The sequence below is a fragment of the Camelina sativa genome, chromosome 11 (genome assembly GCF_000633955.1).
Source record: "Camelina sativa cultivar DH55 chromosome 11, Cs, whole genome shotgun sequence".
NCBI classification, from domain to species: domain Eukaryota; kingdom Viridiplantae; phylum Streptophyta; class Magnoliopsida; order Brassicales; family Brassicaceae; genus Camelina; species Camelina sativa.
The window spans coordinates 13,533,968-13,557,715 of NC_025695.1; the positions used below are offsets into that span (position 1 = coordinate 13,533,968).

Here is a 23,748-nt window from a genome sequence, read left to right on the forward strand (position 1 = left end):
TTGGCTGATACTCTCTTCATATACTTCATCGCTAGTTTCACGGATGCTAGTTTAATCTGAAATCCCATTCGTAACAAAACAAGACACTTAATACGAAACTTCTATCTTTACCCTTATTCTAAGTTATTACTAAACAAATATGAGTGAGAAAGAAGGTATCCAAAGTCATTAGAGAATCTGATTCCAATCTCTCTGTTGATTTGTCTATTTGTTACTTGTGGTGTGTGCGTATGTATTAAAAAAAAAACTGATGAATCCCGAAGCAAGAAAACAAAGGAAACAGACAGGAAGATACAATAGGAGAAAATCTCGAAAAATATCACAGGCGTGCACATAGGAAAAACCCCACCAAAAAAATTAAAGTAAAACACTGTATCCAACAAGTTTACTTTTGCTGAAATAATTTGTATCTATCTGAATTTGTCATCTAGTACATTCATTCACCATGTCAACAAGCAAAAAAAACTAATAATAGAGTGAAGAAGACAGTGTCCAAATAAACAATTTTTCACAATTGCCCTGCCCTCAACAATTGACTTTTATCAGAAATTGGGGACCATAAGAATTGTTGTTCTTGTGATCTAACCCTATATGTTTTCTATATTCCAAAATGAATTTTATCATCCAATCAAAATGCAATAATTGCACACAGAATTGGGAAGTATTGATCATGAGTCATGACCATTTAAAGAACCAATATTGTAATCTAGTAGCAAGTAACACCAAAGCATCAGTAATGTAAATCTCGAGATTAGCTATGTTGCTGACCTGGCTAGTAATGCCGGTTTCGAGCATCCAATCAACCGGAATCTGGAAACTCTTGAATTTAGTCGCAGCCGACTCTTTCATCCTCGACAGACTATAAACACCATGCTCTAACCTTTAAAAACCAACCAAAAAAAAAAAAAACCTTGATTAGTCATCTCACAATCAAAAGAGTTCTGTAAGTTTTGGATTTTAAAATTTTTACTTTTCAAACAAAGCTTGCATTTTTTTAAGAGCAGAGCCTGAAGATTGACGAGGGTCTTCCCGAAAACGAGAAGCTTCTGATATGAGTTTCTTAAGATCGAAATAACAAAACGCTGCTTCTCGTAAAGCATCGGCTTTTTGCTCCGGCCATTCGAAGTGTTTCAACACTGCTCTCTCATCAACCTTTTGAAAGAGACATCAAAAAAGAATTCAATACGTCAAATCTCTATTTAATCAAAGAAGCAAACCAAGAAAGCTTTCTTCATATCATACCAAGTAAGAGAGTTCGTCGTCGAGCCATTTGACGAAAGGAACAACGTCTTCGATATCTGAAAACGCAGCGTTTTCTACTTCTTTGATCAAGAACCTTATGAAATCTCCTTGCGTTTCCACGTCGGTTTTTATCTGCAATTTTCGGTTAAGGTTAAACCAAAACCGGTTTATAATTTTTTAAAATTTTAAAAGTAGTTACTCGAAAAAGGACGAGGAAAAAGTGGAACGAACGACCCAGTCAATTCTCACTGACGCACTCAAAGTCAGAGATTGAAGAAACTAAACCGAAATGTACTGAACCGGTTAAAGAGCTAGATTTGATAATTACCGCGAGAAGATAAACCGATCGGTTTTCTATTTCTCCGATCATGTCTCTAGCATTGGAGTTAGCGAGTATCGCCTCTGCGGCGGTGCCACCACCGGTGGAATCTCTTCTCGAGTTTGTTGAGTCTCTTCTCATCAGCGAGTGGTAAAACTCCACGACTTCTGGTACTCTTCTCACTTTCGCCGACGCAATGCCTAAACTCTTCGGCGGCGGCGGTGGAGGAGGCGGAGGAGGACCTTTGGAAACAGACGGAGGTGGTGGTGGTTGTTGAAGAAGCGGCGGTGGAGGCGGAGGAGGAGGAGGCGGAATAGATTTCTGCGGCGGCGGTGGAGGATCTGCTCTGTTCTCCGTCGAATCACCTAATGAAGAAAATGACCGTTTCGGCGGTGGTTTAGGGACTCTCGGAACCCTAGATCTGACTGTTGAGAGTGACGACGACTCGGTGAACTCGTCCGAGTTACAGCTCCGAGGATAATTCTCGATCTCGTCTTTCCGATAAATGTCGCCGTCGGCGTCGCCGGATGAAGAAACGCTTTTGCTGTTCTCTTGGTTCTGAATCGGGTCGGGTATGTTCCTCAACGACCCGAGCCGTTTTAAACTTCTGATGAGATTCGACTTCGCCGACACATCCATTAAACCCTGAAACCTCTGCGAATTCGAGAGCGCGTGGTCGTCACTCTCCGACGAAACAACAAGTTTCCGAAGCTCAACTATCTCCGCCTCTGTTTCCTTCTCTCTCCTCTCGCTCTCTCTCCGCATCTCCTCGCTCCTGTCAAACTCTCGCCGTAATGTCTCGTTCTCATCCGCTAACCTCGCCGTCTCTTTCCTCAAACTCTCGACTTCGCCGCTTTTCTCGGCGATCTGCGACTCGAGCAACGGGATGACTGAAACGGACTCTCTGAGAAGCTTAAGCTCGAGGACCTCTGTTTTCAACAGAGCTTCTCTCTCACGAAGCTCCTCGACCTGACGACGAAGCTCAGAGACGACGCCGTTTTGTGAAGCAGCAGCAGCAGCAGCGTGGACTTGAGCGGAAGCGCGTGGGAAATAAACGCCGAAAGAGCGAGTGAAACCCGGTTTACCAGGATGATTAGTAGACGGTTTAGTAGTAGAACCGGAAGAAGGCGGTTTAAGAGACGGAGGAGGAGGTGGAAGAGGGAGAGGTAAAGGAAGAGGAGAAGTCATGTCTTTGGTTTTTTTAGTGGAAGGTGATTTATGAAAACCCATTGTTACACGAACCTTACCACCGGCCACCATTGATTGATGTCTTGATGATAACTGATAAGAGAGGAAAAATGTTTCAATTTTTCAAAAATGGTTTCTTGAGAAGAAAGGAGTGATTTGCATGGAAATTAAAAGCATGTCGTTGTCCGTGCAGTTTCTTGAGTGAGAGAGAGTGATAGTGATGATTCAAAGTTTGGGCCTTTGGGATTAAGAAGAAGGATGAGAGACTTGTTTGGAAGGATTGATAATAAAAATAAAAAAAATAAAGATTTTGTATAATGTATTTTTATAATAAATTGGTTTTTTACCTTTTTCGACCGTTGGAAGAATAATAATCTGAATGAAATTGAAACTATGCTTTATTTTTTGAAGTAGAGAGTGCACAGATGACGAGGAACGTTCTTCTGTTCATCTTAGATTTTCAAATTTTAAAACCAAAGTAAACAACACTTTAAGTCTTTGGTCCCTCTCTCGGTTCTTTTTTACCTTTGTCTTTGACAATTTCAGTTTGTGTTCGGCAATACTGAGAATGATCAGTTTAATAGGAATGATGGGATTACTTACATTTTTTTTTTTGTTACGTAATATGGTATTAACTAGATAGCACGGGTTGAAATTCATTTTATTTATATTATAATTTTTATATAAAATATAATTTATGTAATTATTTTTAAAAGTTTGTTTAGATAGATCATTATGCAATAAAATCATATGTTAAATATGATGGCATGAAAAAGACATTTATTTTGTAAGTTTTATATTATTAATGATTCTAGATAATTACTCGTGCTATAACAATAGTTAAATTTTATTTTATACCAAATTTTGTATATTTAATATTTTAATAAAATTTTATATATGAAATTATTTCAACAATGTATATTCTACATCATGACTTGAATGTCATTATAAGACATAATTTTGTAAATTTGAATTTAGATATTCAAATTTTGACATGTTACTCACTGAATTTTTTGATTCAATAGATATTATATTAAAAGAATAATATTACTAAAGCTTGAATATAGATTGAACAATTTATATTTATTTTTAAAAATTCAACTTATGGTTTATCCGGAAATAAAACTATTTTTTAATTATAATAAATAATATGATAATTTATTTGTTTCACAGAATAGACTCATATATAAAAATGAAAGGTGAAGTATAATGATAGTTAACAAATTAATATGTTAAGTTAGATTTAAAATATATTATTTGATGAATAATTTAATAAAGAAAATTAATATGGTAAGTTAGATGATATGATTTTTCAGAATATTCTTTTTAAGATTTTTGGTATGACCTATTTGTAACCAATAATATATTATTAATATATAACCTATTTGTAACCAACTTATTAAAGTTAGATAGTCTACAAAACAATGTTGTGTATTTTCGTTTTATTATATAGGGGATAACTTATTTCTAAAAAATTAGTAACTAAACTCGTTTCTAAAGAAGTTATGGTAAATAACTGTTATGATAATAGACTTATTGACGATTAGATTTTTGGTAACAAACAGACACAATAAACGTAATAGAGTTATTGACGATTAGATTTAATAATGGTAAAATAACTACATTAGTGTGCATTAATTTTAATGCTACTTAAGGTCTGATTTAAACCCCCACATTAAATTTTACACGGTAAAAGTACCATTGTTTCGGTTTCCACAAACATCGTTGTTTTAGAGTTGTTTTCTGTACGAAATGCATAACGTTTTAATATTTTCTGATGGTGATTTTCAAACTAAAATCATAATTTATCCCTTACTCAAAGTTAATAAACTTTAAATTTTTAAATCATTATCATCTATAGACTCGTTGTTTAAGTAAGTGTTTGCTTATAATTCAAAGTTTAAATAAGACTTAACCCAATAATCTAAACCGGCACATAGCGTCCTAGTTTAGCTGATTCGTTGTTAGTATTACACCATCATAACTTAAACCCGGTATTATTGTTCCAACGTAGATCACTTTGGGAGAAGAAGAGCTGTTTTGATGCTGACTTTTTCCCGCATTACTTTCTCAGCACAGATCATATTGATTTTGCCCTTCTTTTTGTAAATTGATCAAACACTTCTTTTTGTAAATTGATCAAACACATATTCAGACATTTATTTATTTTAAGTTTTAATGTTATAAAAATAGCTTGACACTATATAACTCTTATATTACTTATTACTTTATTAGTAATGTAAATGGATAGAATAAAATGACGATATTCTGATACTATTGGACCTTTCATTGCAACATATTGATTGTAGTAATCACGAAATTAAATTTGAATTTTAGTAAATTTATAAAATATTTGATTATTATTTTTACCAATACTGTATACTTTATATGTTTCATCGTTAGAGCCTTAGAGGGTTGAAAGTTTATAGTTTTGTTTAACTTAATAACTTTTCGAATTGACAAACCGTGTCGTTTCCAAATCTTTTTACCCAATTTCGACATAGTTCCAAATTTTCTCACACAGACAAAAAGTTAATCGCCGAACAGTTAAGTAACTTGATGTTCAAATGTAGATAGACAAAAAAACAAAAAGAAGAAGGTATACGTGTTTACTGGTTGGTCTTTTTGAGAATGATTAGATTGATTTATTGAGAAAAAGCTTAGCTAACTACGAAAGGGAAAGGGGAAATTAATGTGAGCAGCGTCGAAGAAGGGGAAAGAACAGAGAATTGAAAAGAATGTCACATAACCTAGTGGGGGTGGCATACATGTATCCATGTGTGTATATTTTCTATATGTTTTTTCAATAATTAATAAAACCCTAATAATAACAATATTCGAAGGTGGTCCTTTTACAAAAAATCAACATCTTGTCTCTTCTATACTTTGCTTTAACTTAAAAAATATACACAAATTTATACATATTAACGCATGTGCACACATACCTAACTATATCTTGTACACACATTTTTAAATTTCTGATTATGGTGCCATGATTTTGTTTTATACTTGATTTCATTGTTGTTACAGGCACTACAATTTGCAAATCGCGTCTCGTAAATGCCTCGCAAATTTTGTGAGGAAATTTTTTCCTCGCAAATTTTGTGAGGAAATTTTTTCCTCGCAAACGCCTCGCAATTTGCGAGGATCACATTCCTCGCACATCATTAGCAGTTTGCGAGAAACCTCTTGACTCGCAAATCTGAAGCAATTTGCGAGAAACTGAATCCATCGCAAATACGTTGCAAGCTGGATTAAAATTAAATTTGAATTTGAATTAGAATTGAAATTGAATTGAAACTGAATTGAAACTGAATTGAAACTGAATTGAAGTTTTAATTTGAATTGGCAATTGGGAATATAATTAAAATTTCTATAAAATCCAAACTGAAATGGAATTTAAATTGTCTTAACAAAAAATTCAAACTAAAATGAAATTTAAATTGTTTTAAAAAAATATTTACATTACAAAACACAAGGTTTTAAAAAGTTTGAGAGAGAGAGTTGGTAGTGTTGGTAGTGTTGCCCTCTGCACCGGGGTTTCCTGTTTCATCGATGTTGGTAGTGTTGCCCTCTCCTCCGACTTCTGGGTTGGTCCTTGTCGTGTTTCCAAAATTAGAAGCAAATTCCGGATCCTTTTCAGTGAGATACTCGAAGTATGCATCATAGCTATGGATCCTCTCTGAACTTTGTTGGATTTGAGTCGCCTGAGTTTGAATTTGAGTCGCCTGAGTTTGAATACAGTCCTCAGCGGCAGCTAGCTTCTGAGCCAATATTACCGGATCATTAGCCGGAGACATAGGCAGTGGACCGCTACTGGTAGAGGATGCTTCAAACTGCAAAGAACCAACGCCATAAATCATGTTTTTCTTCTTTGGAGCAACCTACCAACAAAACAACAACACAACAATGAAACTTCAAAGAAAGACGAAGACAACACTCAAACAAAAACAAAGACATTCAAAGTATATAAAATAGACAACTTACTGATGTGTAAATTTTGTTTTTGACATGAATGGACACCCCACCAGAAGCAGTGCTCTCTCCATTATCCCCTGTGTAAAGCTCAGATTCTAACTCTTGAATCTTGGACAATACCTCGTTGAACAGAAACTCAGACTTTCCATCCGTAAAAGACCCATCAGGCTTTCGATGAGTCTCTTCTAGGATGCGTACAAAATCAGGAGTTAACTCACCAGTTAGCTCACACTGAAACAGAAAGACAGACAAATGATTAGTGTATTGATTGTCCATAAGGTCAATGCTAGTTCAAAAAAAAGAAGGCCTAAACACTTACATGTTTTCGAGCTCGAGCTTTAAAAGAGGTTTGACCTGAGGGATGCTTATATATGCTGGTGCCATCAGGATCATAATATCGAGCATTCTGGCTGTTGGTACTCTTGACTTCTGATTTGGGATCAAGCCAATATTTAACAAGACCACTCCATACTTGAGGATCAATCCACCGTGGCTTTGCCTCATCACCTTTCAGTTTCCACTTTAACTTCCACCTCGAGACTTGATCACACATCCTGTCCTTAAGCTTGTCTTCAAACTCGTTCCTAACTCTATCGTTTATGGAACGGTCCCAATTATATATTTGCTTCCAAAAAACAAAAAAAGTAAATTAGTATATGTTTAAACTTGACATACAAAACATATTGTAAAGTAGCAAAATAGATTTGACTTACCGCAAAAGATTCATACCAACGGTCTACCACTTTAGTCGGCGTCTGTATCCAATTGGCATGAGGCTCTTTGAAATCTCTTTCAAAGATGCTTCGTACAATAGCGGAAACATAGAAATCTTTGTCAAACCTCCAAACAAAATACAAAATGAAAGGAGTGAATGATTCGGATTCAACATGAAGACTGATTCAGATTCAACATGCAACTATCATTCAACATGCAAATATCAGATTTCAACATGAAATTAAAAACTTTAAAGCATTGCTTACCAGACAGTTCCTGGAGGTTGAAGTGGGTCAAGCTTCGTTAAACCTCCACGCCCAGGACTATCGAGCAACTCTTCCAGTGTAAGATTGTTGAGACGTGTAGAAGCTCCTGTAGACGACGAACGAGCAGGTGGAGTCACCTCCTGATGATCCCCAAAGCCAAGATTCACATTAGAGGATGAAGGAGAAGGAGTATGATAAGACGGTGTCTGAGGTAGTGGTTGCGAGGTTGAATGACGAGAATTAGAACCAGTGAGAGTCCGTATACGGTTAGAACCAGTGGGAGCAAGTACACCTTGATCAGACAGGAACCTTGTGTAATCGTTTCCATTAAACATCTATAAGAAAATCAAAATCAATTTAATCATATCTAAGAGAAATTAGATGAAATTAGGGTTAATAGATGAAATTAGGGTTAATTGAAAAATTAGGATTAATTGAAGAGATTATGGTTAATTGAAGAAATTAGGATTAATTGAAGAGATTATGGTTAATTGAAGAAATTAGGGTTAATTGAAGAGATTAGGGTTTGACGAGGAGGATAGAAACAAAGATGAAGAGATATTAGGGTTAATACCTTGATGGAGAAGACGAAGGTTCGACGAAGAAGACGAAGGGTTTGTCGGAGAAGACGTAGGTTTGACGGAGAAGACCAAGGTTCGATGGAGAAGATGAAGGTTCGACGGAGAAGAGTGGCTACGGTTTGCCGGAGAAGACGAAGAAGAAGAGAGATTAGGGTTTGAGAGGATGAAGAAGGGAGATTAGGGTTTAGGTGAATGGGTTTGAGCTTCGCTCAAACTAGAGCTCGCTGGTATATATAAATATTTTGTGCCCTCGTAAATCCTTCGCAAATATTGCGACGGAATAACTAGGAACCGACAAACTGACCAATTAAAATTCACCAAATTTGCGAGGGATTATCGTGGAAACCTCGCACATCCCTCGCAAAAAAGTCGCAACAACCGACAAACTGAAGAATAAAAATACACCAACTTTGCGAGGGATTAGCGTGGGAACCTCGCACATCCCTCGCAACCAAGTCGCAACAACCGACAAACTGACCAATTAAAATACACCAACTTTGCGAGGGATCTGCAAGGCCAAGTAAGAAATCCGTCGCAACTCCCTCGCACTTTTATAATCAAATTCATTTTATATACCAAGATCATCCTCATTAAAATGTACTCAGTCAAAAGCTAAAGAAAGTTTTCCTATGCTTTGGCAATTATTGATCCAATATTATTAGTTTGCTAAGTTCATATTTTCCTACAAAATATGAAAATAGTTTGCTATGAGTAGACAATTAATGGAAACTACTAGGTGTATACACAAATAGTTTGCTATGTGTAGATAAAATTAAAGTAGGTTCATACTATTAGTTTGCTATGTTCATGTTATTAGTTTGCTAAGTTCAGCTTTTCCTAGGCCTGGGACTTCGGTTATTTCGGTGAATTCGGTTCGGTTATTTCGGTTATTCGGTTTTTTTGAGTTTTGAAAATCTTACCGAATTGAACCGAAATATATTTCGGTTCGGTTATTTCGGTTTCTCGGTTAATTCGGTTTTCAAATTTCAAAACCGAAATTAACCGAAATTTGATTAAAAACATGAAAAATCGGATTTTTCGGTTATTTAGGGTAAATTTCGGTTTTATTAGTTTTTTTCCTAAAAAAAATTAAAAAAAAAGTTAAAAAAAAAAATCGGTTAACCGAAAACCAAACCGAAATAACCGAAATATTTCGGTTTTTTTGAAAAAAAAATTGTACCGATCGGTTCAGCCGCCATAACCGAAACCGAACCGAACACCAAAAATATCGGTTCGGTTATTTCGGTTTGGTTTAAAATCTCAGGGCTAGCTTTTCCTATGCTTTGGAAATTAACCTCCAAAGTTTCTTGTCTCTTGATGCAATATTGGTTAGTAATGATCTTCTTTAATTTGCATGTAAAATATCAAATTGTGAGGGAACCGTGAGGACTTAGCGAGGGATTAGCTAGGGTGAATCGCACATCCCTTGCAAATTGTGAGTGATCTGCGAGACTCTTGTGGGGAATTTTCGCTTATCCACCGCACATCCCTCGCAAGTGTATATATTCTTTTGTATCAACTTTATTTTCTTAATGATACAATCTCTATTAATTTCATGTTTTTCCTATGTTTTGGAAAGTTCATTGTTCATATAGTTGGTGATTACTGGACTATGGACTCTATATTGCAATTGTTGATCAAAACACTTTAACACTTGGTCTTATATGTTCATAATGAAAGTAAATCACATCTTGATTTACATATATATATATATATCTTATGTGTTTTCTTTACACATGTTGATTCATCTCAAAAAAAATTTGTCTCTTGATGTTTACTGGGAACTTTATTTCAGAATTCAACCTAAGCTCAAACCTTAATCTCAAACCCTAAGCTCAAACCCTAAACCCTAAACCCTAAACCATAATGACCTCACAAATCCCTCGTTTCTTCCTTGCAAATTTGCTATGGATTATATTACTCGCTAATTTGTCGCAAGACTGCGATAGATTTGCGAGGGACAGCTTTTTCTCACAAATTAACCGCACATCGCTCACAAATTTGCGAGGGATTGTCGAGGAACTTTTCTCTCGCAAATTGTGAGGGTCCTCTTCTTCGTAGTAAATGACCCGTAAATTCATCGCAAATTTACGAGAGAATTTATCCGTTGGAGATTTCCGTCGCAAAGAGCGTATTTTCTTGTAGTGAGGGTTTTATATTGGATGAGAAGATGAAAATCTTTAACAATATATACATTTAAAATTTTTTGGTCGTCTCCTCACATTAAATAAGATTCATTAGTTTTGAAGTTGGTGATGCTGACTTGTGTACTAATAAAATTGTAATTAGACATATTAAATGAATTGTTCCTATTTCGAGTATTGCATCTTTGTTTCTGAAAAGTGGGCTCTATTGAATTGCTGGTTATGTCATGGAAATTTGTTATATGTGTGAATTTATGAAAAGGATTTGTGTTGGGGACTCTTAGCCATATTAGAGGTGTTAAAGGGAGCTTTCTCTTCCCACATGCTTTTGTTTATTCTTTTAAGCAAGAAAATAAAATGGTATCCATATCTATCTCTACTCCATCAGTCATCAATGTACCAACCCTATTAATCTAATAGCCAGTCTTGTATACATATATATTTCCAAATCATGCGTTAGGGTGTATAACTGTATATATATATATATATATATATATATATATATATATATATATANGAATTTTAATGTTCTTTAACATGAACAAAAGAGTGGTATTCAGTAACACGACATTAGAATGGTGAAAAGATTCTCTAGTAGGTTCTTTTGTGGGTCTAGTATATGCACCCCACCATCTACGGATCACCATTACATAGATCCTTGACAACTGTATTCGTTCTAAGTGGTATTCTTAAACAAGAAAAGTTTATATATTACCAGATAATAGATACTTACTAAGTTCAAACCGAATATTATGCTATGATGTAAGAGTAGTTTACGTAGATTAGTATATGTTTCCAAATACAGGTGCCGTCACACAGAAAAAAATGTCCAATTATAGGTAGCATTTTTGTTCCTTGTTACAACTCTGAGCAGGAAGACTTTAATTTACTTCAATAATGTATTTCTTTTTGGTCGACTTCAATATTTGTTTAAGATACAAAACCCAATACTTAAAATTATTTGAAATCAAATGTGATTAGATTTTTTAAGCAAATCAAATCATATGTCATCCATGATAATACACTTTTACGGGCATCTTTCCACATTCACAATTTGGTATTAGTAAAACAATGTTAGACCAAAATCTTACTCCCGGCAAATTCGACACCCTTATCTACTTCACAACACACAACATTTACAAAATTGGACCACAACTTGATTAGGATGATCTTCCAAACCACGATCCATCATATGTGGAAAGAAGAAATAAAAAAACGACGTCAACAAAGTTGGCTCTCGACAGTCGACATCTCACGTATCATTGACAAGACGATTACGAATAAATTTATATGTCTTCGTTACGAAAAAAACTCGTATGTTTAACGGACTATTGCACATATGGTTTGAAGATCGTCTATCATAAACATTAGTCATCACCCTAGGCAAATTATTTTCTCGACCCTCTAGGTTTCTCCACCTTGAAATTGCTCTGGTTCCAAAGCTTTTTTTCTCTTAGCTTCACCAACTTCAGGTTTTTAATTCATTTCCCACATTGCAAATGACTAGTCTTTTCTTTGAAAAAAAAACAAAAAATTGAGCAACAAATATTAAAAAATGATATTGCACCTAATTAAAATCTATCATATATTTAGTTTTTCAAATAATTTACATATTTGTTATTTACTAATTAATCTATTTAAAAAATTTTAAATTTAATTTATTTGGTTGGTAAAAAAAGAAAGGATTATTCGAAACTCTAACAGGTTAATTAGCCCTGTTAAACCCATGAGACTACTAAACCTAATCCAAAAAACTCATTCATTTCAAAGGATCTCACAGGATATATATATCACCAATTTTGACAAACCCTATCGTCTATCGCTGAGGCCTAAGGGTGAGGGTAACACACAACCTCTGTGTTCATCTATAATTACACGTGTGTATGTGACTAATTTTGTGGAGACAGTAATGCAATGATCCTTGTGAAGCCATGCATTGGACTCAGGACCATTTTCAGTTTTTCACCAAAATGGTCATACTAACATTGTACACCAATTATTACGTACTGTACATTTGGATTTTCTGCAGCTGTACAATCATATATTTATCTTATAGTATGATGGCTTTTTCCATATAGTATTATGATGTACCATGTCAAATAAATTATCAATTTTTCACCGGATATATTGTGACGGTCAAGTTTCACATGTAAAAAATATTTTAAACTTGGTGTGAGAGACTAAAAACAAGTAGAAGAGAAGAAATTAGGCCCTATACATTATGGACGAAAACTGAAAGCTTCAAGCCCATTTTGTAAAAGGCCTGTCTTAATGTTTAGTTACAACACATATATATTTTGAGTACTAAAATATTTATTATGCGAAACAAATTTATTATTAATATGCACTGACCCGCTATGGATTTTAGATTTATTTAACAACTTGTTTGCATAACGTGTGCACGGTTTTAGCTAAGCCTCCATGTTACGAAGCTTCCACGGATAAGAAAATATTTTTTTAAAAAACAAGGGACAAATCAATCTATATAATTGTGATCTGAAATCATGTAATGTATCAACGTGTGGACTTTTTAGTTGGTAACACACATATGATATGACCGTCAATTTCGGAGCTATACGTGACTATCGACTATATTATAATGTGAGATAAGATCAAATTATTTGTATGAAATTAGTTGCAAATCATTTTAAAATATTTTTCTATAGTTAAATGATCGCATATATATATGATCTTATTCCAAAGAAGTTTGTGTCGACCCTATTTAAAGCATATATTAGTATTATGTTAGATAGCTTGCTCCACGTTTACAAGCAATTGACAATTTACTCAATTAGTGACATCCACACTCATGCTTTCACGTAATATGATAGTAGATATGCTCGATTCGTTTTTTCTTCGAATTTTGACTTTACGGTTTAAATATAGAGTAGCTTGATCCAAGTTTGGTAAGGTTCGGTACAGTTTTAGTTTCAATTGAATTTTGAACCAATTTTACATCGAACCCTTTTATATATTTTTTGGTTGGTTTGGTCAAATCCAACTCGAATAGTCATAGTCATAGCATAGATCATGACAGAAAAGTGAAAGAAGATTATAAGAAAAGAAAGGAATCGTTTGTTTGATGAGCTATTGCTTTCCTTAAACGTTAAAAAGAACTTGTTTCCGGACATATTAAGAAACTTAAACTTTTTGTCTATCAAACAAATTTGATATTTAATACCAAATATATCGAGAACGATGCTTCCTCTACAGCACGCCTAAGATACGCGATTAAATATTTATATCTTCAAACCAAATATCATCTCTTAAAGTTTTCAACATAATTCATCTTCTTTGACTCAAAGAGTTTCTTCTCTGATCAAATAAACTTCAGAGATATATCTGAACGATTAATTATGGAGGAAGAAGACAAGAAAGCGATGAGGTGTTTTAGCTTCAAGAGAATCATGAAGAGGAAGAAGAAAGAGGAGGAGGAGAAGTTGATAGTGGCTAAAGAATTCGCAAAGAGATGGAGAGATCTGAGCGGTCTAAACCACTGGAAAGGGATGTTACAGCCGTTGGATCAAGATCTCCGGGAGTATATCATACATTACGGCGAGATGGCTCAGGCTGGTTATGATACTTTCAACATCAACACCGAGTCTAAGTTCGCTGGCGCTAGCATCTACTCTAGAAAAGACTTCTTCGCCAAGGTAACATCGGAATAAATGAAAAGAAAAGTTTACGTATCTAACGTTTTGATCGATCGGTACAGGTTTTAGAATTGTGAAACGTGAAAAGTTGAAATTCCTTCCATGATTATTTGCCAAGGTTACTTTGTTATACCCATCATATACTTTTGCGGAATAAACCAAATGATGCAATATGCCTTATTTCATCTTACGTCAATCAAAAACGGTGTAAATTACCCAAATGATGGAATATGCTTTATTTGTTAGAGTGTACATACAATATGATATATTACAACTTACTCCACATATGTTGTTTTTCATTTTTTATACTATTTTATAATGTCACCAATCGAAGCAAGAAATATATTTATTTAATAAGGGAAAAGGTACTTTCTTCTTATGCAAGAAACAATGATGCAAACCGTTTTTGTTTTCTTAAAACGCAGGTGGGTCTAGAGAAAGCACATCCGTACACAAAGTACAAAGTAACCAAGTTTCTATACGCGACATCACAGGTCCACGTGCCTGAGTCATTCCTATTGTTCCCGGTTTCACGTGAGGGATGGACAAAGGAGTCGAATTGGATGGGTTACGTGGCGGTAACAGACGACCAAGGCACGGCGCTTCTTGGCCGGAGAGATATTGTGGTTGCTTGGAGAGGCTCAGTTCAACCGCTTGAATGGGTTAACGACTTCGAATTCGGTTTAGTGAACGCCAAGAAAATCTTCGGTGAGAAAAATGATCAAGTTCAAATTCATCAAGGTTGGTATTTAATATACATGTCTCAAGATGAACGATCACCTTTTACTAAGGCCAATGCTCGTGACCAGGTCCGTTTATATATTAATTTTGAAATGACGATTTTTACCACTTTGGTTTTTGTTTGCAAAAGTATATATCTGAGAGAGAATAACAAAATAGGTATTACGAGAGGTTGGGAGATTGTTGGATAAGTATAAGGACGAAGAAGTTAGTATAACTATCTGTGGTCATAGTCTTGGAGCTGCACTCGCGACGCTTAATGCTGCGGATATTGTGGCTAATGGTTATAACCGACCAAAGAGTCGTCCTGATAAGTCTTTTCCAGTTACGGCCTTTGTCTTTGCTAGTCCTCGTGTTGGGGATTCTGACTTTAAGAAACTCTTCTCCGGGTACGTCCATCCTATCTACTATATATTTTTCACAATATTTACAAAATTTTCATTTCATAACAAAACTACTCTTTTATATGATTTCTGATGAGCCGAAGTTGGGTTAAGCCTTAAAGATCGCGGATACATTGATAAATGAATGTCTTTAGTACAAATTGATCAAGACGTAAAAGAGATATAAATATATAATCACTTAGTTAACAAATAATTTTCGTTACCATTTAAAAACAAAACTATGATTCAGAAGTTATTGTAAAGATATGCTATATGCATCATGTGTGTAATACATACCTAGAAGAAAAAAAAGTCAGGATGTTCATGTTCGAGCAGATATTCTATCTTAATATTTGTATTCAAATTTAATTTTTGGATTTTAAGATTTTCCGTTGAAAAGTTTTATGTACGTGCAAGCCTCCATACCCTATCCGAATTATTTTTGAGAAATCATTGATAAAAGACATATATCAATTTATCATTATGATAGGTGTCAAGTGGAAGTCAGTGATGTATGCCTTAAATGAGGTCTAGTTTTATACAAAACATGAAGAGACCCTTTTTCTTTTGAAACAAAGAAAGAACCGTCATGAAATAATTAAGATAAAATATGATATTAAATATCATCCACGTATTTTGATTAATAGTACTATCAACTAACCTTATTATGAAGGTCCTATATAAATTTATAATATAGCCTTGTTATTATTTTACATGGTACGTTCTTACAAATGAAGCATGACTTATAATGCAATGAAAAACAGGTTGGAAGATCTCCGAGTGTTACGGACAAGGAATCTACCGGACGTAATTCCGATATATCCCCCAATAGGTTACTCCGAGGTTGGAGACGAGCTTCCAATAGACACAAGAAAGTCACAATACATGAAATCTCCAGGAAACCTCGCGACCTTCCACTGCCTAGAGGCTTACTTGCACGGCGTTGCAGGGACTCAAGGAACGGCCAAAGCTGACGAATTCAGACTCGATGTGAAAAGAGATATCGGATTGGTCAATAAATCAGTGGATGGGTTAAAAGACGAGTGTATGGTCCCAGGAAAATGGAGAGTTCTTAAAAACAAAGGTATGGTCCAACAAGACGATGGCTCTTGGAATTTATTGGACCATGAGATTGATGATAATGAAGATTTTGATTTGTGATTTTTTTTTTTTTTTTTTTACTTTTTTTCTTTCTTTCTTTCAAGTTGATGTTTGAAAAGACTGTATTTTTCATATATATTCTTTGTATCGTATTCTTGAATTTTACTTATTTAACAACAAAAATTTATTTTTAATTTAATATTTTGAATGTAAAAAATCAGAACCTTTTGGCAATTTAGTACAAAATAATTTTTACTTTTTTGGAAATTTATTGATGCTTAAAATATAATGTATTTTGCTTCTATTTAACGTTGTATTTTACCCTAATGCATGTACTATATATATGAATGTCTGGCCATAGTTGTGTTGTGTCGTACTCGTATATATGTCTTTATTGTGTTTTAAGTTTTTAAGCTTTAAAGCATTTATGTTCTTTTATACAACTTGGATCCCCAGCTACATAGCCCGTATTAATAACATCCGACTCTGACGCACGCGAATAATCAACTGACAAGAGTGAAGAAGAAAGAATAGACAAGAACGTCGTCGACATAATTCGAAGAGAAATAAGTTTTTAAGGTTAATTTTTCTTTAGGGTTACTCACCGTACATCTTGACCGTCCACATGCACACCCTAATGATAGTTGTCGACCAAATTTAGTTGTGTAGAAAATCCTAATTGGTCAGACTTAATACCTTGAATTAGCATTATAAAGGAGCTATATTATCTTACATGGTATGTTCAACCAAATGGATTGTGTCTTATAATGCAATAAAAAAACAGACTGGTTCATCTCCGAGTGTTACCGACAAAGAATATCTAGGATGATTCTGATTAATTACCCATTGATAGTTTACGTTGAGGTTGGAGACGAGCTTCCAATATAGATACAAGAAAGTCACGATATATGAAATCTCTAGGAAACCTCGCAGCCTTTCATATATTGCCTATAGAGGCTTACTTTCACGGCGTTGCAAGGGCTTAAGGAACGACCAAATCTGACTATTTAGACTGGATGGGAACAGAGACATCGGATTGTTCAATAAATGAGTGGATGAGTAATGAGTTAAAAGACAAGTGCATGGTCCCAGGGAAACGGAGGGTTCTTCAAAAAAACAAAGGTAAAGTCCAACAAAACGATATGGGTCTTGGTTTCTTGGAAGTTATAGACAATGAGATTGATGATATATAACGAAGATCTCGATTTTCTGATTTTTTGGTTCTTTTTACTTTTTTGGTCAACTGTTGATGTTTGAGAAAATACTGTAATTTCTTAATATATAGAGTTTTGTATATTTCATTTTTTCAATATTTTTAATTTAGAAAACCCGATCCACTTATTTCAAGAAAATTCTGTATAGTTTCTTCCTTTTTCTTACAAAAAAAAATTCCAACTGTAGATTTTATTTTGGAATACTGTAAGTACTGGTTTGGATTTTTAAACTTGAAAGTTGGTTTGATTGTTATTGATCTTTTTACTTTTTGTTTATTTGGATATCGAATATATACAATTATGTTTTTATTTTAGATAATAATAATGGAATATGTAAACTTAGACCGATAAAAAAAAAACAATTCAAGATTTACTTCTACTGCAATGTAGCTAGATTACAATTACGATTAAATAAATAACAAATGATTGATTATATTTTTTAGCGGGTTGTGACTCAGTATTCACTCTATCTCTATGACCAAACCGTTTCATATAATCAAACCATCCATGTCTAAAGCAATAATCAAATATTTTGGCTAATAAATCTCAATGCATGCCACTTGCATTTTCTGATTGAGTATTTAATTGTATAGTGGAACTAGTTTGACAAATTCTTCGTCCATTGGACACATCATGTGAGTTTCATATCATGTGGAGTATCGTTTTCACGCGTCATGGATTAAACTAAATGAAGAAAGATATATAGTACAAAACAAAATAGTTAGTTATTGGTTCCTCTTTTCGTAACAACATTTATAATGCAATTAACAATATGGGTGCTAAATTGTAACTTAGTGATGAAACCCTTATGGGATGAAACTAAAGCTATTTTCAGATTCAATATTTCGAGAAAAGGAAAAAAACAAAAAACAGTATGGTAATGGGTAAGTGGTAACTCACAGACACTACACACGAACAGCTGTAACACAAATCAGTAAAATGTCAATTATGGTCAAATTTCAATGAATTAATCCTCCAAACTTCTATTAATCATATATACAATGTGAATGTAGTAAGAGTTTCTCCATCACAATCAGTGTGTTATTTGACAATTTCAGAGCTTCCAAGTCAGAGTCAAAGGAAAGACATACAAAACAGAACTCTTTATGGTCCTACCTTAATAACAAAACGAAACAAAAAAATGGCGTGAAAAAGACGTTTTTATCCGAGTCAATGATGAAATTTTTGAATATGGTGATACCAAATTACGATATAAAAAGGCATGAAGTTCATGAACAATCCATAAAGCTAAAACCAACAACAAGAGCTCGATAAAACTCATCCTTGCCTTGTTTCTTAAGCCATCCTTCTTGTTTCCTCTTAATCTAAGCCAACAAAAGAGATAGCAAAAATGGAAAAACCTTCGACCGTGAGATTCTCTAGCTGTCGAGGAGTAGCGTTTGAGATAAAACCTCATGCAGACCCTTTTGCTGTCGTTACCATTGATCAAAACCGCAACGCAAACCTTGAACGCGAGGGAACGTTCAGCAGGTTTAGACGTCCATGGGATTTCTTGAGAAACCCCTCAAAAGTTTTTCCTTCGTCGATTCAACGCTCCATGAGCCGACCCAGCAGCCATTTCTGCGATTTGGNCTAAATGAAGAAAGATATATAGTACAAAACAAAATAGTTAGTTATTGGTTCCTCTTTTCGTAACAACATTTATAATGCAATTAACAATATGGGTGCTAAATTGTAACTTAGTGATGAAACCCTTATGGGATGAAACTAAAGCTATTTTCAGATTCAATATTTCGAGAAAAGGAAAAAAACAAAAAACAGTATGGTAATGGGTAAGTGGTAACTCACAGACACTACACACGAACAGCTGTAACACAAATCAGTAAAATGTCAATTATGGTCAAATTTCAATGAATTAATCCTCCAAACTTCTATTAATCATATATACAATGTGAATGTAGTAAGAGTTTCTCCATCACAATCAGTGTGTTATTTGACAATTTCAGAGCTTCCAAGTCAGAGTCAAAGGAAAGACATACAAAACAGAACTCTTTATGGTCCTACCTTAATAACAAAACGAAACAAAAAAATGGCGTGAAAAAGACGTTTTTATCCGAGTCAATGATGAAATTTTTGAATATGGTGATACCAAATTACGATATAAAAAGGCATGAAGTTCATGAACAATCCATAAAGCTAAAACCAACAACAAGAGCTCGATAAAACTCATCCTTGCCTTGTTTCTTAAGCCATCCTTCTTGTTTCCTCTTAATCTAAGCCAACAAAAGAGATAGCAAAAATGGAAAAACCTTCGACCGTGAGATTCTCTAGCTGTCGAGGAGTAGCGTTTGAGATAAAACCTCATGCAGACCCTTTTGCTGTCGTTACCATTGATCAAAACCGCAACGCAAACCTTGAACGCGAGGGAACGTTCAGCAGGTTTAGACGTCCATGGGATTTCTTGAGAAACCCCTCAAAAGTTTTTCCTTCGTCGATTCAACGCTCCATGAGCCGACCCAGCAGCCATTTCTGCGATTTGGAGTCTGACAACGACGATGACGAAGAAGATAAAGATGATATTTTCTACTTAGAAGAAGGTGGGATCAAGGAAGGAAACGAAGAACACAGTGAGACTGACGAACATCCAATCCTTACTTATTCCACAAGCAAACACAGCGAGAAACCTCAGCAACCACCGGTTCCAAAGAAACGTCCTTCAAGACTCTCAATTATACTTCTTGATCAAGGCTTATTCACTGTTTACAAGCGTCTCTTCGTCCTTTCGTTCTTTCTGAACGTCCTAGCTCTTGTTCTCGCGGCCACGGGAAATTTCGCTTACGCTAGAAACAGAGCAGCTCTGTTTTCAATCGCCAATATTCTTGCCCTAACTCTCTGCAGAAGCGAAGCCTTCTTGAGAATCGTTTTCTACTTAACCGTGAAACTCCTTGGACGCTCCTTTGTCCCTCTCCGCATCAAAATCATGGTCACATCACTCTTACAAAGTCTAGGTGGCATCCACAGCGGTTGTGGCGTTTCCTCGGTAGCTTGGCTCATCTACGCATTGGTTCTCACTCTTAAAGATAGAGACAACACTTCAAATGCAATCATAGCGGTTGCGTCCGCGATTCTCTGTCTCCTCTTCCTCACTTGTGCTGCCGCGTTCCCACTTGTTCGCCATTTACACCACAACGTCTTCGAACGCATCCACAGATTCGTAGGCTGGTCCGCTTTAGGTCTTGTTTGGGTGTTTATAATTCTGACGATTTCCTACGATCCAATATCAAGATCTTACAGCGATAATCTCGGCTCGAAGCTGATCAAAACACAAGAGTTTTGGTTTACGCTAGCGATCACGATCGCGATTTTGCTCCCTTGGTTAACCGTGAGACGTGTTCCGGTTGACGTATCATCTCTCTCGGGCCACGCGTCCCTGATCAAATTCAGGGGAGGCGTGAAATCAGGGATCTTGGGTCGGATCAGTCCATCGCCGTTGTCGGAATGGCACGCTTTTGGGATAATCTCTGATGGGAAGACATCTCACATGATGTTGGCTGGTGCTGTCGGCGACTTCACAAAGTCCCTAGTCTCACAACCTCCAACACACTTATGGGTCCGTACGGTTCACTTCGCCGGCTTACCTTACCTCGTTAACTTGTATGACAAGGTAAATAAATCTCTCTTAAACATTTGGGAGTAACAGATTTTAACAGCTTTTTGTTGACTTCTTTAGGGTTTAGTAATCATATAGTCCACCGACATAACAATTGATAAATTATTTGGTGAAAATATAAATCATTACTAATTATACTTTTATTTGTTTTCACAGGTATTACTTGTGGCCACAGGATCAGGGATTTGCGTATTTTTATCGTTTCTTATGCAACAGAGCAAGGCTGAGGTATATTTGATATGGGTGGCAAAAGGATTAGATGATAATTTCGGGTCGGAGATTGTGAATAGGCTTAAAGATTATCCTCATCAAGATAGGATCATAGTTCACGATACTGCGGTTCTAGGAAGGCCTAATGTCTCGGAAATGACCGTGGAAGCTTCAAAGAAGTTTGGAGCTCAAGTTGTGATTGTTACAAGCAATCCTGAAGGAAGTCGTGATGTTGTTAATGCTTGCAAGGCTTCTAGTGTTCCTGCTTTTGGTCCTATTTGGGATTCTTAATTAGATTACTCTTTTTTTTTTTTTGGTTACTTCTCTGGTTACGTTATTTATTTCTTTGTCTGTTTATTTAACAATAATGTAAACTTGTGTGATATTATCGTAATAAAGGAAATCTTATCAAGAGTAATGAGTTAATAAGATAAGACATGTTCATGTGTGACAATGAGTTTGTTAGCTTACCTCCATACAAATTAAATAACGTTTTGCCAACTACGGAGACTTTGACTATACTAGACTACTAGTATATGAAGTCTACTTCTAAACAAAACAGTTTGGCTTAGGACATGATTAGTTCAGTTGGGACTTTCAAACCTGTTAATTACTTCTTTAAAAAAAAAGTTAACAGTCAATTATATCAAGTACTTGCCACTTTTTTCTTTTCTTTACAGTCTAAACAGAACACATTTTTTTCCCTCACAATTTTTTGAAGTCCCAAAAATGAGACTTTTGTCGTCTTTTACGTGAGCAATTTTTTTAATTAATTAATTGAGTATTTCCGTAACGATTTATTTTATCTTATATTTATATCACAATTAATTATTCTTTAAAATATAAACTATATATTTTACTATTAATAGAAGCAAGAATTCAATAAAAATAAAAACATTAAAAACATAATTTTTATGTTTTATTCGGTCAAAAATGTATATTTGTGTTTTATATTAATAGTGAAAATTATTGTAAAACAATAAAGTCAATAAAGAAACATTCTATTCAAAACAAATTAGCACATGATAGTGGATCAAGAATCATTCAAAAACAATAAAAGATAAATTTTAAATAACATATTCAAAACGAAAAAATAAATTTAATTGTTTAGAATATTTATCGCTAAATTCTGTTAAAATGTATACAGTAACAACAACCTATACCAAAAATCTTAACCAGTTTGACTTCTCAGTTCTCATCATACATACGACTACAAGATTTGATCAAGTCAAACTCAAAACCCATAAGGATCTGAGCTATTATACGTTAGGGTCAACACGAAATAGGACTGTACACAATTACACATGAACAAGTTGACTTTTATAAGGTGCAATGGTGCATCATGATCAATATTCTCTAGGGTTTTCACCGTTCTTGTTATATGACATTGTATTACCTTCAATCATTTATCTATGCAAGACCTTAAGACCTCTATACTTCATGGTTTTCTCGCAATACATGTACATATACATACATTTAATAAATTAGATGCCTAAATTAAACAAAAACATGTTACAGAAACAAAAATTAATTGTTTTTTTATATATAACAAATGTGAACACTTATAATCAAACGGGATAGAATTGATACTAATATCATGCTTCTTCACTAGGTTTCTAGAGTGAATACGATTTGTCATTTTAATTAGGACACGCTTTATCGGAAATCGATTTGTTTACTTTTAGGTCATTTACATTAAAAAGTGGGTCCAAATATGTGTTTTGCTCATGTATAATTATTGCATAATCAATAAGGAAACAGATGTTCGAATGTATATATATCGTTCGTGTCCCATAATCAACGTCTAATTTATTACATGATTTATTAGGATTGCAAATTAAAAATTGATTTTGTAAAACGTCATAAATTAGATATCCAGATAACAAAAGAATTTGTTATCAGAAAATCACCTTCCCACCAAAATTGAAACGCATAACCAAAATTAGACATCACCTAAATTACATCCCATTTTTGTAAATTTACGTAAATATATATAATCATGAGATATTTTACTAAGTACAAAAACACTTTTGTATAAATAATGCTACAAAATGTGAAATCTACAGTAAAACCTCTATAAATTAATAATGTTGGGACTAAGACATTTTATTAATTTATAGTGATATTAATTTATTTATAAATTAATAATTATTATTTTATAGTGTAAATTAATAATTATTAATTTATAGATATATTTTTAATTGTTTATTTTTTAAAAAATTATGAATTGGAACAACTATAGCAAAATAAGATTAAACTTTCGGATGTTATAAATTTTATGGTTTAAGAATTGAACTTATAATATTTAGAAAGCACTATTTACAATAAATTACAAATATTATAGACAAATTGACTTATACACATGAGACACATAAATTCAAAT

At 34.4% G+C, this 23,748-nt stretch overlaps 2 protein-coding genes and 1 pseudogene across 2 annotated transcripts in view; 2 read left to right on the forward strand and 1 right to left on the reverse strand.

The window, feature by feature from the left end:
- LOC104723204 (protein CHUP1, chloroplastic-like) overlaps nucleotides 1-3,028 on the reverse strand; it is an 8,054-nt gene extending 5,026 nt beyond the window's left edge. The window contains exon 1 of the mRNA XM_010441535.2: nucleotides 2,379-3,028. Coding sequence (XP_010439837.1) covers nucleotides 2,379-2,821 — 443 coding nt within the window. The 5' untranslated portion in view covers nucleotides 2,822-3,028. The remainder of the gene's footprint in view (nucleotides 1-2,378) is intronic.
- On the forward strand, nucleotides 13,595-16,504 carry LOC104723207 (phospholipase A1-IIgamma-like). The gene is made up of 4 exons (XM_010441537.2): nucleotides 13,595-14,085; nucleotides 14,511-14,894; nucleotides 14,986-15,215; nucleotides 15,974-16,504. Exons 1-4 carry the CDS (start codon nucleotides 13,789-13,791, stop codon nucleotides 16,368-16,370), a joined length of 1,308 nt encoding a protein of 435 aa, XP_010439839.1. The 5' UTR covers nucleotides 13,595-13,788; the 3' UTR covers nucleotides 16,371-16,504.
- Nucleotides 19,693-21,479, forward strand: LOC104723208 (annotated as a pseudogene).